This window comes from Mastigoproctus giganteus, chromosome 11 (assembly GCF_048544385.1).
Source record: "Mastigoproctus giganteus isolate SK-2022 chromosome 11, ASM4854438v1, whole genome shotgun sequence".
NCBI classification, from domain to species: domain Eukaryota; kingdom Metazoa; phylum Arthropoda; class Arachnida; order Uropygi; family Thelyphonidae; genus Mastigoproctus; species Mastigoproctus giganteus.
In genome coordinates, this window is record NC_143585.1 from 147,144,389 (window position 1) to 147,170,577 (window position 26,189).

Sequence of the window (26,189 nt, forward strand, 5' to 3'; positions counted from 1 at the left end):
TTGCAGCTGCATACTTTCATGAACAACCCTCCCAACCTTCATATCATCTGCAAACTTGGACATTAAGCTTCATATACCTTTATCAATTTCGTGGATAAATATACAAAACAACAATGGGCCCAACACCGAACCCTGGTGGGCACCACTAATAACATTAGTCCATGAAGAGCAGTATCCATTGATTACTACTCTCTGTCTTCTCCCACTCAACCATCCTTTTATCCATTGTAGCAACTTGCCCTTAATACCATACTGCTCCAATTTGTACAGTAGTCTGCCATGTGCAACAGTATTGAAAGATTTCCTAAAATCCAAGTTCATGATATCAAAATTATTTTTTGCATCCAGTTCCAGTTCGTGAAACTAACTGTGAGACAGTCTTACAAGTGTATTTCTCTTAGTAAGTAGAGTGTGAAAGTAAAGCACTTAAGGAATAAAGAAAATATTCTTACAGAAATATTTCCATTAGTGGGAGTAGGCCTGATAGGGTACTTAAGGAATATGGTGAACAATAGCATGGCAGCTGCCGAAAGATTAATTTAAAAGCTTCAGAACAGTAGTTTAATCCCTCTATTACACCACTATTTGAGGATGCAACACAGTGCATTTTGGGAAAGGGCGCGGTATGAAGCAGTTCAAAATCAAAGTTATTATCAGTACGTGATCTAGAGATAAAAGATGAAAGAGTTCTGTTGTGTGGAATAAACAGATGAGTTACTGACGTATGAGAAGAGTGAGTTTAAATAATAACACCATGATTGGGTCAGGTTTACATTAGATAGGCGGAGATAAGTAAATGAGAAGGAAACAAATAAGGTTTTTTCTGCAAAAGAGGGGGGTTGTTGCTCTTGGGTAATTGCTTTCAGTATTACAGAGAACTGTTCCTGAAATAAGACAGTACTGGAAAAGCTATAGGGCAGAGTTCAACAGAGAAGAAAGAATTGCCGCACTTTGTGGGGTTCCTCACAAAAGGAACCCCACCGTGAAAGAGAAGTAAGGCAAGTTCTCTCTTCTCTGACTATGCTGAATTGGAAAGGATGCTTAGATAAAGTTTTAGATTATTTTAGAGCAGCACTTCCCAACCTTTTCTGACTTGCGAACTCCTTTCAACAATAATATTTTTTTATTGTGAACCACTGAAATCATATAATCATTCTTAATTGTGTTATAAAATGTTTCCAGACTAAGTTTTTATAATCAAAACATTTATAGTTAATGTTTTGATTCTATTAAAATATATTATTATTTAATTAGATAGTGTGAATCAGAGTTGTAATACTCAATACGTTCTACGTTGATATTAATATTTGTAAAATAATAAGAGGAGTTTACCTCAATATAGTACATAGAACACTTCCGTATGATACTCTCCAGAAATTAAAACGGAAAAAATCGAAAACTTACATTAGAGTAAAAAATAAATAATTAAAAACCAATTTAACACAATTCAAATCAATTTAACGCAATTAAAAAGAATAACGAAAATATTTCGTTATTCTTTTTAATTCTTTTTAAAATAACGAAAGGAAGGAAAATCATTTTGAATATTTTTGTTATTCTTTTTAATTTTTAATTTCGTTAAATTGATTTTTAATTGTGTTAAATTGATTTGAATTGTGTTAAATATATTTTTGATTATTTATTTTTTACTCGTAATGTAAGTTTTTGTTTTAATTTCTGGAGAGTATCATACGGAAGTGTTTTACGTACTATATTGAGGTAAACTCCTCTTATTATTTTACAATTATTATTTAATTTATTAAAATATATAATGTTAATATATATTAACAGGAAATATATTTTAATAGAATCAAAACATCAACTAATTAAAAATGGGGAAAATTTATCATGAAAATAACAAAAGAAAAAGAAAATTAATATTGCAAACACAGTGGCTGCATTGATGCACATTCCAGTACATGCCAGTAGAATGGCAAACTAGTAGAGAGAAAAACATAAACGAACCATACATAATAAAACTAAACAAAAAAGGGGGGGTGAAGAAAAAGGGGTATCGCTGAAGGAACGCCCCTAAAATAATTTAGAAATGCCGAAATGTACAATGCCAAAATATATACAGTATTTTAGAAAATATCAATTAATTGAAAATTGAAAACGCTATCTACAACAATTTGGGTATTGTACATTTCAGCCTTTCTAAATTATTTTAGGAGCATTCCTTCTGCAATACCCTTTTTCTTCACCTCCTCTTTTTGTTTAATTTTATTATGTATGGTTCATTTATACTTATGCTCTACTGGTTTCCCTGCTACTGGCATGTACTTTTTGTTTTAATCTTAGTTAATATATTTTAATATTTATATAATAATATAAATTTTAATATTAAAATATTTTGTAGTTTACAAAAATATACCTATGTACAACTAATCAGACGCTATTACAGAATTTTTAGTTTGACACCCCCCCCACTGTTTTAGAGTGAAGTTGAAGAAATTACAAGAAATAAGGAAATGTTCAGTATTGAGTTGGTTTATTGGTTGAAGTTATAAAGAAAATTGATATTACTAAATTAAAAGATATGTAGAATTGTTAATATTAAGTTAGCTTACAGAATGCTGTTGTGAAGAGAATTTCTGAATAAGAGAAATATGAGAAAGTGATTAAGATTAATTAGTTTAATGTTTGTAGCTGTAGAGAGAGAGAGAGAGAGAGAGAGAGCGAGCGAGCGTTGATATTGTTAACTGAGAGAAATTTTATTAAAATGATAGCTAGCATGTATTAACAGATTAAATAAAAAATATCTTAAATACATATGAATATCTTAAATACATATGAATATCTTAATACAAATGAATACCAGTTATGTATATACTTGTAAGTAGTTTTGTAACATTTACGTCATTGCTCATGAGAAACTGACAACTCCCATAAAATATATATATTATATGGGAAAATCCCTCAGCTCCTGGATATTCTGATATTTTAACACAGTCAGGTAGCTTGTGGGCCTTAGTACTTGCGGAAAGCTGTTGTGCGAAAATTTATAGCAACAATTTGTCTCTGATGGAAATACTAAGAAACAGGGGAAATAAATAAATAAATACCCCCCCACACAAAACCCAATCTGATTTCCTCACCAAACTTAAACGTCATTCCCTTTCTTTTGTTAATATGGATATAGTGCCATAAAAAGTAAAAAAAAAGGTAATATTTTTTTATATTTGACTATTTTTGAATTGTTATAAATTTACATTAATTTTATATTTACAGGCCCAATGGACACAAAAAATATCTTCATAGAACACAAGAAAGGAAGCAGTAAGTCTTCAGTGTGGTTTTATTATTTGAGAGGAAATAATGGTCAGCTAGCACAATGTAAAAAATGTTCAAAAAAAATTCGATGTGGTGGTGGATACAAGTGGGCCCATACGTATTTGAAGACAATACATGACATAAATTTAAGAAAACGAGATGTGTAGGCAACTAATTTAGAGAATGATAAACTTACTACAACAAAAGAGGCAATGCCAAAATGTTCATTGACCAATTATTTCAGGAATGAGAAAAGAAAAAAACTGTCAGAAGTACTGGCTTGTATGACAGCTTATGATGGCTTGCCATTCCATGTTTTATCAATTTCCATTGATATCAGAAAAGGATTGATTGCCAGAGGTTTCAGTGATTTACCCAAATCGCCAATAACCATTAAAAATATGGTACTTGATTACAACAATCATATTCGAAAAACAGTAGTACATGAAATAGCCCAACTTAAATCAGAAGGTAAAAGATTTAGTCTGACTTTTGACGAGTGGACATCACTACGCAATAGACGATATTTAAATATAAATGTTCACTCTGTTGGGGACATTTTGTGGAATATTGGATTAGTGTGTGTGTGCGTAATTTGTGTAACAACTGACGGTGCATCAGTTATGACCAAATTCGGCATTGATTAAGTTACAGTAAACTTAAGATACGATAAGATTAAGTTACGGTAAACTTAATCAATGCCAAACAGCAGCTTTGTTTGGTCCATGGTATACACTTAGCAGTAACAGACGTACTTTATAAGTCAAAAGTAAATGAAGAAAAATCTGAATTTAACAATTTTGTAGAATCTGAACAGGAAAATGACAATGATGAGGATGATAATGAGGGTGGTCTAATTATAGAAAATAGTTTTACAGGTACTGTTCCTCATGATCTGAATCACAATTGGTTATCTCCTCTTGTAACAAAAATAATAAAGTAGTTAGAATTTTTAGAAGCTCACCAATCAAAAATGATAAATATTTACAAAAGTATACTGCAGCACAATTTGGCAAAGAAATTGTCTTGCAATTAGATTCCAAGACTTGTTGGAACAGTTTACTGTGTATGCTTGAAAGATTTTTTGAGTTGAGATACTGTGTGCAGAAAGCTTTAATTGATTTAGATGCAAGTGTTAATTTCTGTGAGGATGAATTTAATTTATTATCTGCAGCTATATCTACACTAATGTCTATAAAGTTAGCTGTAGATGCGTTGTGCTGCAAAGAAGCAAATCTCTTAACTGCAGATGTTGCATAAAATTTATGATGCAAACTCTTAGCAATCAAAATTCTGAAATAGCTAGAGAATTGCATACTGCATTGAAACTCCGTATTTCACAGAGGCGTACAAATTTATCACAAGTTCTTCAGTATTTGCAAAGTGGGACAAAAGATGATAGCGAATTATTTCCCAGACTTAGTAAAGATACTATAGTGAAAATTATGCTTCACTTAATAAAACGTCTTTCTCCTTCAGAAAATGAACAGAATTCAATCTTAGAAGACCAACATGGACAGAACCTCAGTGTTTTGCAAATTCTTTCCAAAATAAGAAATTGACTGACTCTAATGAGAGACAGCCATTAAAAGATAAACTGGAGTTGGCAATTAATGAAAGACATTTAATTGTTCCTGTTCAAAGCCTGGAAAATATGGTTAAAAAGGAGATAAGATTTTTTGAAGATGAAGGAATAAGGGGGATAAACTTGCAACTCGTCTATGACTATCTCAGTACAATAGCACCATCCAGCATAGAATCCGAAAGGGCGTTTTCTGCCGCTAATCAGATATGTACTAAAATTAGATCCAGTTTAAACGATAACACTATTGATTGCTTATGTTTCTTAAGAGCTCACTTTATTTGGACAGGGTGTCGATGTCTAAAGATAACTAAAATTTGCAGTATCAAGATGTGTATATATATTTTATTTGTTTTTAGAATAATTACATTTTTACTAATTTTTTGTCAGAATATGTATTATTGTAATAAAAGTATGATTTAAAACATGAATTCAAGTAATTACTTGTTTTTTTTTTCCTTACTTTACTGAATCTAATTGTCATCAAAATTTATAGAGAAATATGTTGTTTTAGAATACCGGTATCCCGGTTTCATAAATTAAAAATACCAAAATACCGGTTTTAAGATTTTGACCGGTATTGTAAGCCACTTACAATGTTGTAACATAGCCGTTAATACTGAATTTATTCATAATTGGAAGGCTTCAATTGGTATGGTGTTGAAGGTAGGAGAGCTTTTTTTTATTATTATTATGCTGTATGGTGCAAGGAAGCCTGAGGCTTATGCTGCACTAGCCAAAAAAAAAAAAAAAAAATTTCCCGTTACCCTAAGAGAGAGAGAGAGTCAAAAGGGAATCATCAAGAAAGAGAAGAATGATGATATCCAGCTCAGGACCCTGGGTGTGCTAAGCCCATACTCACCAGATGTGAGCTTGTAACAGAAGTTAAGCAAATCTTGGTATAACTGTTTTTTGAAGGGTTTGAAGTATATCTTATGATATGTCCTGTATTTGAAGCCATAAGACAATGTTTCTGAACTCAGAAACATTGTGTTCTGTGTCGGTTTTTTTTTTTTTTTTTTTTTTCCACTTTCTTATTCCAAAAAGTGTTTTTTCTTCTGCCTGGAAATTTTCTCATATCCAGCCAGTTCCTAAAGAGGGTGACAAATCCCTTCCATCCAATTATCGTTCTGTTGCATTTTATTCTACTCTTTCTAAAGTAATGGAGAAATCAATTAGCTGCTAACTCTTAAACTATCTAGAAACCTTCCATCTGATCAATGATCGCTAGTATGGATTCTGTCAGTGTCGATCCACTGGTTTCATTCTGGGTAATGCATAGTTAGGTAACATTTTGGCTTATGTTACCCATCTATGCACAAATTCAATGGAAAAGTTTGTTGAGACATAAGTTGGGCATAAAGGTCTTCTAAATATGTTTCTGTCTTATAGTTTGCAAACTGTTTTTGTAATTGCGTATCCAGTTTGCTCTCTGTCTTCTAACTTCGCCACTAATTCTGGTGTTCTCCGAGGTTCAGTTCTTTCTCCCACTCTTTTCCTCTTGTATATTAATGACCTTCTTCCATTGACTGGAAATCCTGTCAATAGTTTTGATGATGACACCACATTACATTCCACCTTCCAGTTTGTGAAACCTTGCCCTGCTTCAACTTCTCGAATATCCACTACTGATTCCTTAAATGCTGATCTCCAGGTAATTCTCCAGTGGGGCAAAGATAACTTAGTTGATTTCATTCCTTCTAAAACTCAGTCCTATCTCATATCTTGCAAAAAGGATTCTTCTGCTCCTATGCTTATCTTCGATGACACTCCAATTTCTAGGCAAGTTCATATATCTCAATTGAGGATTACCCTGACTTCTAATCTCTCTTGGCATAAGCACATTACAATTATTGCTTCCTCTGCATCTAAAAAACTGGGTGTTTCGGCATTACTTTTCTTCCAAACAGCTGTTCACTCTGTATAAATCACAAATGGCCCTACTACGGAATTTTGTTCCCACATCTGGGACAGTGCCCCCAAAACCTCTCTCAGGCTTCTAGATTCCATTCAAAAGAGGGCATTAGGTTAATTAATGACTCATCTCTAACAGAGTCTCTCCACTCTCTCTCTCTCGTACTTTCTGTTTCTGCTGCATGCCTTTTCTGTAGATACTTCCATTGGCACTGTTCTTTTGAATTGACTTCTATAATCCCCAGTGTATGTCTCTCTCTCTCTCTCTCTCTCTCCCCCCCCCCCATTTCAAAGCAGGCCGAACATGTACCACAACCAGTCAACATTCTTTTACTGACCAACTTCAAACTCACAGAACCAACTTTTCTTCTTCCTCATTTATTCGTTCAACTTCTGTTTTCTGGAACAACCTTCCTTCATACATATTTCGTGAAAATTGCAGTTTACAGAAATTCAAGTCCAATGTCAGCAAATATCTTCTCATCTTCTCAACCTCCAACCCAAGTATGGTACTAAGTACTATAGATTCTAATTCCTCTTGTGTTTAGGGTTTTAATTTAAAAAAAAAAAAGTCAAAACTAATATAGAAAAGTTGGTGGACATTTTGTTCGTCCATTTTTAATGAACTTTGGTTAGCCTGACTACTTTCATAAACAAAAATATATAAATTTTCATAAAAATCCACATCCATTATCTAATTCTTCAATGTGGCCATCAGCATATAATAATTGAGCTCTGCTATTAGTCAAGCTATTACATGTCGATGGACACACTGAAGACTATAGGTGTTTTCTGCATTTGTGAAAATGCAGAATGCATACCATTTGTCTTTTTATCTCATTTTATATGTCTGGTTTTTTTTTTTTGGTTTTTTTTAGCCATTTTATGGTGGTAAAAAGCACCGAATAACTGCAAACATATTCCAACCAAATGAAAAAAAACCTTTTGTGAATATCACAGGAGAATGGAATGGAGTGATGCATGCCAAGTGGCTTGATGGAGTAAGTATCTTTCTAGTATAATCAAAAAAAGTAAAGAGAGAAAGTGCATGTGTGTCATCTAACCATCTTTTTTTTTTTTTTTCTTTTATCTGTCATCATCTTTCCCCAACCCAAGTTTGTGTAACTACATACACCAACAAACTTCGTATGTAGCTGCTTAAATAACCACTATTTCTCCCTGCTGAATGAAAGTGGTGGGTGACAGCACAAGAAAGTTGTCATTCACCACAGCATTTTGTATTAATTATTCAGGAATATCAAATACAGGGTGTCCTCCGGAAAAAAAAAAAAAAATATATATATATATATATATATATATTATTGTGTAAATAAGATACATGCTACAAATCTGCCTTTTTGCAATTCACAGAGGATATCTTTCAAAAGTTTTTATTCAACAATCAGAAAATGCATGTGAGAGTATATGGTAGCATAATCGCAAAACTGTAATCATGGAGAACTTACAGACAAAATTCCATCCTTTTTTGTCATTGATCACTGGCTTCTGTATGAGCTGTAACTTGCAGGTTCCATCCTCAGACAGTGATATAATGTGTTGTGAACCTTAATATGTTAAGCTAACAACTGGCATGTCATATGGATTTTCCCAGGCTTTATGTAAAACTTTCTCAAACCAAGTCCACTGTGTATTCACTGACTTTTGTTCAGCTATCACCTTTGTCAGGATGATTGCACAAAAAATTGTCCTTTATGACTTTTCCAAAGCACTACATAACTGTGCGTATACTTCGCTATTTCTTTTTAAACCATGTTTGAAATTTACTCATAACAACTGTGGAAGATTGCAGCTCATTGAACTGAAGCATACACTGTACCTTCTTGTGGTTGGTAAATTCTGTCATGATTAAGGTTTTATGATTATGTTGCATCCACTGCAAATTGCTATTTTCTGGTCGGTGAATAAAAACTTGAAAATACCTTTCTATCACCTGGAAGTTGTTTCAGATTTATATCATATATACACATATATCTATTCACACAAAAATGGTTTTGTTTTGTAAAGTAGATTTTTGAGAGTGGATGCGAAAAATCTGTATGGGCAAATTATATGTGAAGTTCAGTAGCAGAGTTTTTTTTTTTTTTTTTTTTGAAAGAAATGTATGATAACTCTATTCCCACACTTTGTATTTGTAGTATGCACAAAAAAAAAGACTTGCTGTAGTACTTGCCTCAAAGTAATACACCTTATTTTGCAACCTAGTTTTAATTATCCTCACAATGTAAGCAGCGATTGCAATGTAAATTGTTTACATTACAGAAAAAAAAAAGCTTTGTTTTTGTTTGACAAATACCAATTCTTGAAATAATTACACTCAAACACCAGCCAAGCAGTTAAAATTTTCACTATAAAATATAATAAAATAAAATAAATATGATACAAATATCGATTAAACTAGACTATTACAATTAAAAACAATGCTAAAATCATTAAAATATACTAAAATAGTGAAGCTTTCAGAGACCGCTGTCTCCTTCCTCAACAGTGTACTATTACTGGCACGACACATCCTTAAGTAACAGGACCATGGCACTCAAACACATGATTCATCAGGCACATAGTCGGCATTTCCGACTTGCGCACAGAAAACGGAAGTGTCTCGGGAGCGTGCCATACAAAATCGATCATCACGTCTGAGGACAACCGCCTCAAACAGGGGGTGTAAACGCATACCCCTGTCCCTGTTGATAGTATTATGACTAGATGCACCGATTCGTAAGCTCTCGAGCCACTTGCGTTCCCAGAACCCATGGGCAGAGCATTTCTGGGAGAAGCAACATCGGATCTCCCCTGAAGACGTGGTCATAACTGACGGTGCCCGTGGGTTCTGGGAACATAATAACATTAACTAATAACATTAGTCCACGAAGAGCAGTTTCCATTGATTACCACTCTCTGTCTTCTCCCACTCAATCATCCCTTTATCCATAGCAGCAATTTGGCTGGAATGCCACACTGCTCCAATTTGTGCAGCAGTCTTTCATGTGCAACAGTATCAAAGGCATTTCTAAGATCCAAATATATGATATCAAAGTTATTCTTTGCATACAGTTCCTTTGTGATTACATCATAGTATCCAATCAAATTAGTCAGACAAGACTTCCCCTTAACAAACCCATGCTGTGTCCGAGCTATAACTAAAGTCTTGTCTAGATGATCCTGCAATGCTTCTTTAACCAGAGTCTCCATTAATTTCCCTAAAACAGAAGTTAAACTAACAGGTCTATAATGATCTGTGTCTCCCTTTGATCCTACTTTATAGATTGGGGTCACATTTGCACATCTCCAGTCCATGGGTAGCGCCCCTGAGTCCAGGGAACCTCCCATAATTATGGCTAAGAGTTTGCTTACTACCTTTGCCGCCTCCTTTAATATAACTGGATAGATTCCATCCACCCCAGATACCTCTCTTGAGTTTATCTTCAACAATTTCTCTTCAACTTTACTCTCAGTTATTACAAAATTATCTAGCTTTCTGAGGCGCGTCCTTAGCCAGGTGGGAAGGAGTGACAGTGCGTAGCACACGCTTCTTGATTAGACCGGGGTTCGAGCCCGTCACCACCAAATACGGAGGATGCGGAAAGGTCAGGGAATGACCACCGCATATTCCGGAGCAATATGGCCTTAGTTGCTAATGCTCCTAAAAACCAAAACAACAACAACAACAACTAGCTTTCTGCCAGAGGTGAATACACCTCTGGCATTCCCCTCCCTGAATAACTCCTCATGTGTGAATGTCTATGCAAAATATTCATTTAGTTTGTTAGCTACCTGAGCAGAATCATCAACAGTTGAACCATCAATATCAAGTGGACAAATCTGATTCATCCCCTTCCTTCTAGAGTTTACATAAGTAAAGAACTCTTTGCTGTTTTTCTTTGCATCCTTTGCCAAAGATTTCTCATAATCTGCCTTCGCCTGCAGATTACAAGAAATCTTCGTAACTTGGTTACAGACCAGCTTATATCTATCATAGGCTTCTATGACACGTGTTAATTTATATGTATCCCATGCATTTTTCTTCTCTGTCACATATGTAATTAGTTCATCTGACATCCATTTAGGCCTAAATCTTGAACAATAATTCGTTCTTGGTATGAAAAGCTTATTAGCTTACAAGATTAATTCTTTGAATGCTTCCCATTTTGAATTTGCTGTTGGTAACATCATCAGTTGGTTCCACTGTATAGAATTTAAATACTGTCTCAGACCACAGTAGTCACCTTTATGAAAGCAAAAACCCTTCCCTTTACCCTTGATGGTAGTTACCTCTTTGAGTAAATCCCACTTCAGCACACTGTGATCACTGACACTTAGTGGTTCCTTTATCTGCAGATTCTTGATGCATGAAGAATCACTACTGATAATCAGATCAAGAGTATTACTCCCTCTAGTTGCCTCCCGAACATGCTGCTGTAGAAAACAATCATCCAATAAATTCACAAAAGCCTTGCTAGTGTGTGAGTTACCAACCCACAAATTCCAGTCAGTATCCAGGAAATTAAAATCACCCATTATAAGACACTCTAATTTACTGGCCCACTCTAAATATTTCTCTGCATATTTGCTCATTATACTTTCAGATTCATTAGGCCTATAACACACACCCACTCATTTTTCCTTGCCCAGTGCTTATGTCACACCAAACAGACTCGATATTGCATTGTCCACCCACATCAATTGGATGCACTTCCTTAGATTTTGTTTCTTAACTAACAGTATAACCCTTCCTCCCTTTCTGTCCTGTCTATCGTTTCTGTACACATTGTACTCCCCAAATTCTAGATCTGCACTGCTTATGTCTGTATGACACCATGTCTCTGATATCCCAACAATATCTGCCTTTGATGTCTTGACTAGCACTTCAAGCTCATCGAATTTATTAACTATACATTGGTGTACATGCAATGTACAGGTGCATGTATGTACAAACAGGTACATACATGCACCTGTTTCTACTCTTAGTTACCCTAACACAGCCCATGTATTTACTTGTTCCACTATGACTCCCAGCAATCCTGAAAATTCCCATTGCCTTAGTTTTCAGGCTACTGCTCAATTGCATTTCAATAGAAGTAGCGCAAGAATCACTTTAACTTTAACAGTAGCCGCTGGGAGAAGTAAATCTATTAGTCCATGTATCCCCCCCCCCAAGCTAACAGTTTTCCGACCCACCTAACTCTGCCTCGATAACATCAGCAAATATTCTTGCACCCTTTATATTTAAGTGTATCCCATCCCTATAGAAGCAGTGTCTCCTGTTAATGAGCACAGACCAGGCTGAGAAAAATTCTATCCCTTGAGTCTTGCACAATCTCTCCAGGGCCGAATTAATTGACAAGGTTCTCATCATATACTTCCCTCCTTTCGTGTCTGGGCAGAATTGCAGACACTTTCAAATTGATCCCTAACTCACTGCTTTTTTTTTTTTTTTTTTTCAGCATTGTAGTGGCATGTGATGCAAGAAAGCAAGTGTAGGAGCTTATGCAGCATCAGCCAAAAAAAAAAAAAAATCACACCATTCCCTTCAAATGCCTGTCCAGTTCCTCCTTAAATTTATTTAACCTATCAACTTCCACAACAACAGATGGAAGTGTGTTCCAGCAATTAACCACCCGCTGGCTAAACGCAAATTTCCGCACATCTATTCTACATCTGTCTTTTCTTAATTTGAATTGATGCCCCCTTAGGTTCATAATCTGAACAAGTGGAAGGATCCCATCAGAATTCAGCATGCTCAACCCATTCGAGGCCTTATACACCTCAATCGGATCACCGTTCAGTTGCCTAGTCTCCAGCCACTGCAATTTGCAGAACTTAAGCCTCTCTTCATTCCCCTCACCAAACTTGTTGCCTCTACATCCTTCCTAAAATGAGGCCTCCAGACCTGTACGCAGTACTCAAGACGTGGCCTGACCATTGCCTTATACAGAGGGACAATCACCTCCTTTTCCCTGCTAACAAAATTCCTATATATCATTGACGAAACCCTATGACCTGCCCTGGCAGCCTGTCTGCATTGCTCAGAAAACTTCATATCTGACTGCACAATTACTCCCAGGTCTTTTTCATTTTCTATCACCTTAAGTGTAGTACCACACAGTTGGTACGTTTCTCTGGGGTTACTTCTACCCATATGCAGTACTTTGCATTTGTTAAGGCTAAACTTCAGTTGCCAATTCTTAGCCCATCTGCCCAAATTATCTAGATCCTGTTGCAGTAGCACACTGCCATTATTGTCATTAACAACCCTGCCAACCTTTGTATCATCTGCAAACTTCGACACTAAGCCTGATATACCTTCATCAATATCATTGATAAATATACAAAACAACAGAGGACCCAACACCGAACCCTGTGGGACTGCACTAATAACATTAGTCCACAAAGAGCAGCACCCATTGATTACCACCCTCTGTCTTCTCCCACTCAACCATCCTTTTATCCTTGTAGCAACTTACCCTTATTACCATTCTGCTCCAATTTGTACAATAGTCTTGCATGCAGAACAGTGTTAAAAGCTTTTCTGAAATCCAAATATATGATATCAAAATTATGAGAGCATCCTTGGACTCAGGGGAGGTTCCCACGGACTGGAGATGTGCAAATGTATCCCTAATTCACAAAGGGGGATCGAAGGGTGACACGAGTAATTACAGACCAGTTAGTTTAACTTCTGTTCCGGGTAAAATAATGGAGTCAATGGTTAAAGATGCATTGCAGGATCATCTAGACAAGACTGCAGCAATAATTCAGACACAGCATGGGTTTGTTAAGGGAAAGTCTTGTCTGGCAAATTTGATAGGATATTATGATGTGGTTACAAAGGAACTGGATGCAAAAAATAATTTTGATATCATATATTTGGATTTCAGAAAAGCTTTTGACACTGTTGCGCATGGAAGACTATTGTACAAATTGGAGCAGAATGGTATTAAGGGTAAGTTGCTACAATGGATAAAAGGATGGTTAAGTGCGAGAAGACAGAAGGTGGTAATCAATGGGTGCTGTTCTTTGTGGACTAATGTTATTAGTGCAGTCCCACAGGGTTCGGTGTTGGGTCCTCTGTTGTTTTTTATATTTATCAATGATATTGATGAAGGTATATCAGGCTTAGTGTCGAAGTTTGCAGATGATACAAAGGTTGGCAGGGTTGTTAATGACAGTAATGGCAGTGTGCTACTGCAACAGGATCTAGATAATTTGGGCAGATGGGCTAAGAAGTGGCAACTGAAGTTTAACCTTGACAAATGCAAAGTACTGCATATGGGGGTAGAAGTAACCCCAGAGAAATGTACCAACTGTGTGGTACTACACTTAAGGTGGTAGAAAATGAAAAAGACCTGGGAGTAATTGTGCAGTCAGATATGAAGTTTTCTGAGCAATGCAGACAGGCTGCCAGGGCAGGTCATGGGGTTTTTTCAAGGATATATAGGAATTTTGCTAGCAGGGAAAAGGAGGTGATTATCCCTCTGTATAAGGCAATGGTCAGGCCACGCCTTGAGTACTGCGTACAGGTCTGGAGGCCTCATTTTAGGAAGGATGTAGATTTACTTGAGCGTGTACAGAGAAGGGCAACAAGATTGGTGAGGGGAATGAAGGGATCCTCTTACCAAGAGAGGCTTAAGTTCTGCAAATTGCAGTGGCTGGAGACTAGGCACCTGCGCGATGATCTGATTGAGGTGTATAAGGCCTTGAATGGGTTCAGCACGCTGAATTCTGATGGGATTCTTCCACTTGTTGAGATTACGAACCTAAGGGGGCATAAATTCAAATTAGTAGAGGCATTTGATGCAAGAAAGCAAGCTTATGCAGCATCAGCCAAAAAAAAAAAAAAAAAAACCACTTCTTCCACTTCACCCCTCTGTTCGTTCAAAATACCTGTCCAGCTGAGCCTTAAACTTATTTAGGCTATCAACCTCCACCACAAGGGATGGAAGTCTGTTCCACCAACCAACCACCCGCTGGCTAAAGGCAAATTTCCGCACGTCTATCCTACATCTGTCTTTCCTCAATTTGAATTTATGCCCTCTCAGGTGATTATTCTGAGCTAGAGGAAGAATCCCATTAGCATTGAGCATGCTTAAACCATTCAAGGCTTTATACACCTCTATCAGATCACCTCGCTGGTGCCTAGTCTCCAGACACTGTAATTTGCAAAACTTAAGCCTTTCTTCGTAAGAGCACCCCTTTGTTCCATTCACTAATCTTGTTGCCCTTCTCTGTACTCGTTCCAGCAGCTCTACATCCTTCTTGAAATTAGGCCTCCAGACCTGTATACAGTACTCTAGGTGTGGCCTGACCATCGCCTTATAAATTAAGAAAGGACAGATGTAGAATAGATGTGCAGAAATTTGCCTTTAGCCAGCGGGTAGTTAATTGCTGGAACAAACTTCCATCTGTCGTTGTGGAAGTTGATAGGTTGAATAAATTTAAGGAGGAACTGGACAGGCATTTGGAGGGAATGGTGTGATTTTTTTTTTTTTTTTTTGGCTGATGCTGCATAAGCTCATACATTTGCTTTCTTGCATCACATGCCACTACTACTACTACTACCACTATCAAATTTGTCAGACAAGACTTTCCCTTAACAAACCCATGCTGTGTCTGAATTATTGCTGCAGTCTTGTCCATATGAGCCTGCAATGCATCTTTAAACAGTGACTCCATTATTTTACCCGGAACAAAAGTTAAACTAATTGGTCTGTAATTACTCGTGGCACCCTTCGGTCCCCCTTTATGAATTGGGGATACATTTGCACACCTCCAGTCCGCAGGGACCTCCCCTGAGTCCAAGGATGCTCTCATAATTATGGCTAAGGGTTTGCTTAGTTGCTTTGCCACCTCCTTTAATATAACTGGATAGATCCTATCCACCTCAGGTGCCTTATGTTTAACTTCAACAATTTCTCCTCCACTTTGCTCTCAGTTATTACAAAATCATTAAGCACCCTGCTACACTTTGATAACCTTCTGCCATTGTCAAACCTTAATAATTCCTCACGTGTGAATGTAGATGCAAAATACTCGTTCAGTTTGTTTGCTATCTGAGCAGGATCATCAACAGTCGAACCATTGATATCAAGTGGACCAATCAGATTCATCCCCTTCTTTTAGAGTTTATATAAGTAAATAAATCCTTTCTGTTTTTCTTAGCATCTTTTGCCAAAGATTTCTCATAATCTGCCTTCGTTTGCCTAACCTCCTTTGTGACCTGATTACAGACCAGCTTATATCTGCCATAGGCTTCTGAGTCGCTTGATAATTTATATGTATCCCATGCATTTTTCTTCTCTGTCACGAGTCTCATTAGTTCATTTGATAACCATTTAGGCCTAAACCTTGAACAATATTTCTTAATGGGAATGAACTTTTAGTCGCTTCCAGTATTAATTCCTGGAATGGTTCCCCCTTGGAATTTACTTTTGGTAACATCGTCAGTTGATCCCACTGTACAGAATTTAAAAACTGTGTGAGACCACTGTACTCACCTTTACAGAAGCAAAAACCCTTTCCTTTACCCCTGATGGTAATTATATCTTTAAGTAAATACCAAATCAGTACACTGTGATTATTGCCACCTAGTGGTTCCTTTATCTGCAAATTCTTAATAGAAGAATGATTACTGCTGATAACCAGATCAAGAGTATTACCCTTTCTGGTTGCCTCCCGAACATGCTGCTGCAGAAAACAATCATCGAATAAATCCACAAAAGTCTTACTAGTTTGTGAGTGACCAAACCACAAGTTCCAGTTAATATCTGGAAGTTAAAATCCCCCATTATAAGACATTCTGATTTACTAGCCCACTCTATTTTTCTGTACAATTCTTCATTGTACTCATTCGAGTCGTTAGGGCTGTAACACACTCCTACTCTTATTTTTGCTTTTGCAGTGCTTATGTCACACCAAACTGACTCAACAGTGCACTGTTCATCTACATCAACTGGATGCACCCCTTTTGATTTTATGTTTTTCTTAATTAACAGCATAACATATCCTCCTATCCTTTCTGTACACATTGTACTCCCCAAATTCTAGTTCTGCAGTGCTTATATCTGTCCATGTCTCTGCTATCCCAACAATATCCGCCTTTGATGTCTTGACCAACGCTTCAAATTCATCAAATTTATTTACTATACTTCTAGCATTGGTATACATGCAAGTATGCATGTAACTATCTTTGTTAGTTATTCTGCCGGTCTCCTACTTAATATCATAATATCATTAGTGCCAACGAGTACAACAATATCACCCTTTGTGTCCTTAAAGGATGATATCTGCCTTACAACATCATCAACCTTTGCCCTTGGCAGACATACCCTTGTCCTGTTCCATCTATCCTTTTTGTACAATATGTTCCCTGTTTCCCCGACAATAGTCACCTACAACAACTAGTTCCTTTGGGACCAGCACATTGTGCTTTTGGGGTTGCCTCTGTGTTGCGTGATGTTCAAGTGCAAGCCCCTTCATTGATGTGGGCAGCTGAGAGCTTGATGGGCCTCTCAATTTAAATCCTTCGAGGGCATCCACCCTGTCCTTCAAGCTCACATATAAGCCCATAACAATGCCGAGTTGCCACCTGATTTCCTCGCACTCCTTACATCGTGCGTGCACACAAAGACATTCCCCTTGGCGATATCATGTCCCGTTCCTGATTGCTCCACAAACATCAAATAAGCAGTGCAATTCAGTAGACTGTGGACAGTCTATTGAAATTCAGAGGACAACTGCCCCCCTCAGTTCTACCCCTGAGCCACAGCACTACTAGTTTCAGCCTTTTGGTTTGCTGCTTTGGTCTGAGTCATGATTTCTTTTCAAGTTCAATAAAATTCCAATACAAAATATAACCCTAAACTTATATCCCAATGCAGTTATAACACTATATACATGTATTTCGGTATTGAATATTATCTCCGAGTTACATTATATAACTTTCTTATACCCTGTCAACTTATATGTATTAATTTATGATGTTACGTTTGTAATAAGTAGGTCGCTATATTTATTTAGTTAAAAAAGTACAATTCAATTGAAAATGAAATTTAATAAGATTAATAAATTTTACTGATTAATTGATACTACTATGCTCGCTATCTAGTTTTCCGTTAAACCTTACGCCAGCACACATTGTATCGTATAACAATGGCAGCAAGTTAAGAACAGTTAATCTATGGACACGAGGTATTATTTACTTTCCAAATCGCGCTATCTAAATTCAAAATAAACCACAGAGCTTGACTAGGTCTATAAGCTACTTATAGAAAATAATTTAATCTAACAATTAAGTCAATAATGCAGCTAAGTATAATTAAAAACCTAGCATTTGCGGGAGCTTCAAACTGCAATAATTAAAGACAAACACCAGCAAAGGAATAAAAAATTTTTACTATAAAAATAATAAAATAATGTGATACACTATCGGAAGACTAAAATATTACAATAAATTACGATAAAATAAACTACGATAAAACGTTAAAAATATAGTTAAAAATATATAACCCTAAACTTATACATATTTTTGAAGAAGGCGATAGCAGTCTCCGAAAGCGTCAGGTTTTATCGCTTTTAATGCAGTTTATTTTAGATGATTTGCTTCGGTATATTTTTAACTATATTTTTAATGTTTTATCGTAGTTTATTTTATCGTAATTTATTGTAATATTTTAGTCTTCCGATAGTGTATCACATTATTTTATTATTTTTATAGTAAAAATTTTTTATTCCTTGGCTGGTGTTTGTCTTTAATTATTGCAGTATGGAATTTCCCAGCCCCATAGGGCTGTTTGAAGATATAGGGAGCTTCAAAACCTGTTCAAACGTGGATTTGATACCCTTAACAATACTAAGTAATACCTACAAAATCTTTATCTAAATTCAATTTAAACTAAAGTATTTTTACTAGGAATATAAAGCAACTATAAAAAATAAATTAATATGCCAATTTAAGTCAATAAAAAAGCAAAAACTTCTCTATTTGCTGGAGCCGTAAAAACTTCGCCTGTTCATATGTACTCTCGCACCCACTCTCCATTGTTGCAACTAGTAGCTTGTTTTCATGTCTCCTCTCAATAAAAAGATGTTTGCTTTTTGTGAGTTGCCTGTGTACGGTTATGTTCAGTAATGTGCTGTTATTTTTTTATTTATTTTTTTTTTTTTATTCCAACTCTATTCGAGACAATATACTGGTAAAACTGAATGTCTGCAGTAATTACTGTGGGATAAATCATTTTATTTATAAAATTTTAATTGTTTAATTGGGAGAATATACCACACAGGGGAATACAGTAGTTCAAGGGTCCAGATTTGGTAAGCACTACATTAACTGGTTCTCACTTTGTAAAGCAGGGGTGCTCAAACCATGTCCTGCAAGCCACTTGTGGCCTGCAAACACAATGAAGTTTCCAAAAAATATTTTTAAAAAATATATACTGTTTACCATTGCATCATTCACCAGGAAAATTTGTGCTAAACTCTCAGTTTTGAAAATGTCATGAAAGTTATCACAGACATTGTGTGTGAATTTCATCTGAGCAAAGGGTTTCAATCATCAACAGTTTAAAAATTTTCTACTCACAGAATGGGATGCTGATCATGGCGATGTTGTCTACTTCTCCGACATGCGATGGTTAGACCATTCAAAAGTTCTCACGAGGATTTTGGAGTTGAAAGATGCCATCCAAGAGTTCATGACAGCAAAAGGCAAACGAATATCAGAGTTCGACGATCCAAAGTGGTTGGCCGACTTTGCTTTCCTTACGGGCATTTCTTCTCGTTTGAAGCTCCAGTCAAAAGATCAACTGGTGCCTGTTTAATCACATCAAATCTCTTCAGATGAAATTAGATCTCTTTAAGTGCCAACTTCAAGACCAGGATTTAACTCATTTCCAAGGAATGTTGAAATTTCAGTCTGCAAAATATGTGGGTGCAATATCTCAACTCCAGACCAAGTTCCAAGATTTCCAAGCTCAAGAATGTACCCTGAATGTGGTAACCCCTTCTCTGTGAATGTGATGGAGACTCCAGGGGGACATTCTCTGTGAATGTGACAGACCTGAAAATCTTAAGTGTCTCTCCTAGAATTTTACCAAAAAATATGTAGAAAAGGGAAAATTTGTCCATTTAAGAATGTTTTCCAAGTTACCCTGGGGAGGGGGAGAGAATGGAATCACCAAGAAAGAGAAGAATGATGATATCCAGCTCAGGACCCTTGGTGTGCCAAGCCCATATGGCACTCCAGGGGCTCACCAGTTATCTAGAATAATTGATGTCAGACCTCTTCCAGATAGCCTAATTTTCCAGATAATCGAACCAGAAAATTTTCTAGGTAATTTTTCTGGTAAGATTAAATAAATTTAATTCTCATAAGGTAATTATTTAATATTGTATATTAAATTATTTTATATTGTATATTAAATTATTTAATTGTAAGGTAAGATTAAATAAATTTAATCTTATCTTTCAATTATATTTAAAAAAGTTAATTAAATAAAAAATATATATATAAGCCATCTCGGAAAACAGAAACATCCATCCAGGCTTTTTTATGGTTGTGACGACTTACTGATAACGAACATGGACAATCAGTGCATCCCAGTGATATTTGCACACATAGCAATTGTATCTCCCTCTTTTCTCATCTTAAAACCCTGGTAGGCATTTCTCTTTTAGTGGCTAGGATTTTTCTCATTAATGCTTTCCATAATAAGTACGTCTCATCAACATTATAAACGTTTCTTTCTCTTAATTTGCCATAGCTGAAGCAAACTTATTTTAAAAGGACACCACTGCCGATTCGTCTGCAGAAAGTTTCTCACCTTGAATATCTAGTTCACGTATACCATGTGGGAGTTTAAAGTTTTTCATCCAACCTGTGCTTGCCTAAAATCTTCATTACCTCTTAATTTTCAATTAAAATCCAATGCTTTTTCACACAACATTGGGCCAGACACTGGTTCACCTAAACTTCTCTTCTGAAGAAACCACAAATAAAGTGCACTCTCTAATGCAGAATTTTCAAGTTTCAACATCATCTTTTTCCTGCTAGATCCTCCTTCTCTATCCGTAATCAACACAAATTCTGTTATAGCATTGGAATTATTCTTGATGTCGTAAATTGTCGAAGTTCCCACATCGAACTCTTTGGAGAGATTTTCTTTTCTAATTCTAATTTCCGTTTTTTGTTGCAATGTTAAAACGGTGTGTTTTCTTTTCGTTCACATTTTACCATAAAAAACTGAGAAAATAATAAATCACACAGTTTTGGGGCGATATTATTCTTACCGAATCTGGAGCTAAACTAATCGAATTCACTCATGCTTTCCGAGAAAATCCAGTTGTCTCTGGGATATTTTTCTACAGCACATTTCTGCAGGTCACATAGATAGAGATCACAACCATAAAACAATAAAAACAATTTGCAGTTTTTAGTTTATTGGGCTTTTTGTTTGTATAATATGTTATAAACAGGTAGTAAACTCGATCTTTCGCTTATTATAATCAAAATTCAATTTGCACCGGAGCTTAATGTACTACAGTTAATTAATAAAAAAAAAAAAAACACACTTTCAAATTATTCCAGATAACCGACATTCTACTGTAATTCCTGACATTAAATTATTAGTAAAAAATAAACAGTCAGTTTTCTCATTAACTGAATCTTTCATTGCTATTGTTTTGTAATAAAACTTGCTTATAAATGCAGTTGGTTTCGTTCTTTTAAAGTTTAAAATTTTAACAATCCCTAGGTTTACAAAGCAAAGTTATTATATGGAATAGAACTTAGAAACAACTCTCAAGGGCAGTATTTTCAAGTAAAAAATTTAAAAGAATCACATTATAGTAAACTGCATGGAACAACACTGCAATTGGTTTTAAGCGTTTTTACTCAACAAATTTTCCCTTAGGTGTTCCTTCTTAATTTCGAGGCTAAAAGCCCACAACTTCCAAAAGGTTGTGCACCCCTTGTTGTAAAGCATGGAGTTTACTTTTGTCATTTTCTGTTGTGAAATCTGTGTGCCATAAACTGCATTATTTTTTTTATTCCTCAATATTGCAGTTCACTTAAAATGAACTGCAATATTGATATAATGGCAGTGATTATGTTATTATATCTGAAGCTGTGGTATAAATGAGGAGAAGTGTATCATGGTTGCACTGTATTTAATAGGGATGTTATTTGTCATAGAATATGTCTCTCACATTTTCTGGTTATTATCAGAAAAGAATTAAAAAAAAAAAAAAAATTTAACTATTCATTGAGGAATAAAAATACATGGATTATCCAATAAACTCTATTTTTTGTTTGCTTGTTTTCTTGCTTTTCACTCTAATTCAAATATTCACTCAAATATTAATTTGTGTACCCGTAAATATGTACCTGTGTATATTGATTTTTTTTATTTTATTTATTATTATATTTTAATGATTGGGTATTCTTCTATTGGGTTGGTCAAAATTTATTGCCATGACAAAACAGTATCAGTCACAGGAAACATTACTGACTTTTTGTAAGTGTTTGAATGGCCAAGTGGTGATATATCATATAGAGGAACAAAAATTTAAAGTTTCCTCTTATGCCGATGCTAAAAATTCGATACTTGACTTTGCCATTACTGACAGGTGCATTGGGTATCAAAAATTTTCCATGAAATCTTTAACATGTGTGAAAGGTGAACCATTTACAACAGAACTTTGGAAAAAAACTTCACCATAATCCAATAGTACACTACTAAAAATCATAGAAGGAAAGGCCATAAATAGGGTATTTAGTGGCCTATATTATTATAGTGGCTTCCTGTAATTCACTGAACTCTGGAAATCACCCAAAAATTTATCTTCTATTACAGTAATGATGGGAAAAAAAAAAAAAAAACTCATATTGTCTTATAACTAAAAGACAAACCGATCACTAGCACAACAAAACAGAGGCGTCTCCATAGCCAGGTGGGCAGGAGCAGTAGTGCGTGGCACACGCTTCTTGATTAGACTGGTGTTCAAGCCCATGACCACCAAATATGGAGGATGCGGAAAGGTCAGGGAATGACCACCCCCTATCCCCGTAGCAATATGCCACTATGTTTGTGTGATGTGGAAGCTCTGGTGCTGAGGTGGGCAGTTATAGGCCTGTGGGGTGGTCACTCACACACTAGTAAGGCTTTTGTGGATTTCTTGGATGACATTTCTACAGCAGCATGTTGATCTGGTTAGCAGCAGTGATTCTTCATGCATTTGCAGGTAAAAGACCCACTAGGCGGCAGCAATCACAGTGTACTAATGTGGAATTTAATTAAAGATATAACTGCTGTCAAGGATAAAGGGAAAGGCTTTTGCTTTTGTAAGGGTGACTGCAGTGGGACCAACTGATGTTTCCAACAGCAAATTCTAAATGGGAAGTTTTCAGAGAAGCTAATAGGCTTTTCATACCAGCAAAGAAATACAGTTCAAGACCAATTTAGACATAAATGGATGTCGGATGAACTTTTGAGACATGTGGAAGAGAAGAGGAAAAGTGCAAATGATGCATATAAATTATCAGATGATACAGAAGCTTATGGTGGATATAAATTAGTCTGTAATCAAGCAAGCTAAGGCAGATTATGAGAGGTTTCTGGCAAAGAATGCAAAGAAAAACAGCAAAAACATTTATCTTATATTAACAGTAGAACGAAAAGGTTATATCACATTGGGCTAGTTGATATCTGTGGGCTAACTATTGATAACTGCTCAGGTTGCAGATAAATTGAATAGGTATTTTGCAACTTCATTCACACATGAGGAATTCTTTAGGGAAGCGAATGCCAAAAGTTTATCAAACTCTACTAAGAGTTAAATGACTTTGATAACTGAAAGGAAAGCGGGGGGAGATTGTGTGTTTGGACATAAAAAAATTCATCTGTGGCAGATGGAATCTGTCCAATAGTATTAATAGAGGCAGATAAGGAGGTAAGCAAACCCTTAACCATAATTATGAGACCATCCCTGGATTCAGTGGTGGTCCCTGTGGACTGGAGAAATACAAATATATCCTCAATTTATAAAGAGGGAACAAAAGGTGACATAAGCAATTACAGACTTGTTAGCTTAACATCCATTCCATGTAAAATAATTGAATCGCTGGTTAAGGATGTAATGCAGGACCATTTGGAGAGGCAATCAATTATACTCAGCATGGATTTGTCAAGGAGTGGTCTTGACTAACCACTCTGATTGGTTACTAAGATGCAGTGACTAAGGAACTGGATGCAAAAAATAATTTTGACATTATATACTTGGATTTCAGGAAGAATTTCGTGGAAGTTGATAGCCTAAATAAGTTTAAGGCTCGGCTGGACAGGTATTTCAAACGAACAGAGGGGTGAAGTGGAAGTGGTTATTTTTTATTTATTTATTTTACTTTAATTTTTTTGGCTGATGCTGCATAAGCTTGCTTTCTTGCATCAAATGCCTCTACTAATGGTAATGCTAATTTCATACTGTTGCACATAAAAGACTGCTGTGCAAACTGGAGGTTAAGGGCAATTTATTGCTATGAATAAAGGGAGGGTTAAGTGGAAGAAGACATTCGTCTTCTTCCACTTAACTTGTTATCAGCGGGCACTGCTGTTTGTGGACTAATGTTATTAGTGGAGTTCCCCATGGTTCATCCCTGGGTCCATTGTTGTTTTCAATATTTATCAATGGTATTGATAAAGGTATATTAGGCTTAATGTCTAAGTTTGCAGATGATTGGCAGGCAGATGGTTAACAACAGTAATCAGGGTGACCTGCAACACAATCTAGAAAAATTGGATCGATGGGCTGAGAAATGGCAATTGAAGTTTGCATTGATAAATGCAAGGTACTACACATGGTTAGCAATAACCCCAGAGTGACTTATTAGCTTTGTGGTTATACACTCAGGGTATTGGAGAATGAACAAGAATTGGAGATAATTGTGCAGTCAGACATGAAATTCTCTGAGCAGTGCAGTCTTTCAGCCAAGACAGCCAATGGGGTTTTGTCTGTGATATACAGAAACTTTGCTAGCTAGGATAAACAAGGTGATTGTCCCTTTGTATAAGGCCAGTTAGGCTGCATCTTGAGTTCTGTATATAGGTCTGAGACCTCACTTTAAGAAGGATGTAGATCCACTGGAACAGGTGCAGAAAAGGGCAACCAGATTGTTGAAGGGAACAAAAGGGTGCTCTTACCTAGAAAGGCTTCAGTTTTGCAAAGTGCAGCATCTTGGGACCAGGTATGTGCAGGGAAATCTGATTGAGATGTTTAAAGCCTTGAATGGATTCAGTAATCTGAATGTTAATGGTATTCTTTCACTTGCTGAGGCTGCACACATGAGGAGCATAATTTCAAGATGATGATAGATGGTTGTAGGATAGATGTGCAGAAGTGCCTTCAGCCAGCAGGCAGTTAATGTTGGAACAAGCTTCCATCTGTTTTTGTGGAAGTGGATGGGTTGAATAAATTCAAGGTAGAACTAATAAAGGAGAGTTGGATGTGTTTTTTTTTTTTTTTTTTTTTTTTTTTGGCAAATGCTTTATAAGCTTACTTTCTTGCTTCATTTGCCATTACTACTACTACAGTGCACTGAAAAAATATTAGCTGGGAAACACTGTTGTAACACAGCTGGGAAACAAAGGCAGAAGAAAAAGCAACTGTGATAGCAGATATAAAACACTTGCAAATTTTGTACATAACTCAGTTCCAATCAGAATTATAAAATCACTTATCACTTGGAAATTTGTTAGAACTGCCCAAGAGAATACCTCACATAGATGAACAAGAGTTAAAAGCTAGGTATTTGTGCCATTGGTAAAAATTTGACTCTGCTCACTGTATCACTTTGCTATTACTGATGAATCAAGTGGGCTGAAAAAAATTTACACAAAACACATTCGTTGGCAGGATGAAGCACTCCCAACTTTCATGCATAAACAATCTGAACAAAATTAGAAATTTGTGTATCACTTGGAATTGTACAAAAATTTTATTTCTACACAGTGCATAATGTGGGTATATAAAATATCAGAGGGTTTTGGAAAACACTAAGCCTAAATATGCCAAACAGTTAACTTTACAGTATGCTTTAAAGAATTAGTATTAACTGTAGCAAATGATTTAAGAAAGCAAGCTTACACTGCATCAAAAAGTGGGGGGGGAGAACAAAACATTATCATCCTCTCTTTCTGTCCTAGTAATTTTTTTGATTTTTCCTTAAATTTATTCAGCTTACCCACTTCTGAAAGTGGTTATTTTGAATAAATTTAAGGGGAAAAAAGAAAATTCTAAGAAATTTCAATTCCCCACTTCAGATGGAAATTAGTTCTATCTGGCATCCATCCTCTTTCAGTATAATTTATGTCCCCTTAAGTGTGTTGACTGAGGAGTAAGGAATAAACTA

General features: G+C 35.9%; 1 protein-coding gene across 3 annotated transcripts in view; it reads left to right on the forward strand.

Moving 5' to 3' along the window:
• LOC150078504 (oxysterol-binding protein-related protein 9) overlaps positions 1–26,189 on the forward strand; it is a 607,385-nt gene that overhangs the window by 516,524 nt on the left and 64,672 nt on the right. For 2 of the 3 annotated variants that reach the window (XM_090385176.1, XM_090385177.1), the window contains one exon: positions 7,648–7,770. The exons of the other annotated variant lie outside the window; for it this stretch is intronic. In XM_090385176.1, the coding sequence (XP_090241302.1) occupies positions 7,648–7,770 (123 nt within the window). The remainder of the gene's footprint in view (positions 1–7,647; positions 7,771–26,189) is intronic. 3 annotated transcript variants of the gene reach the window in all.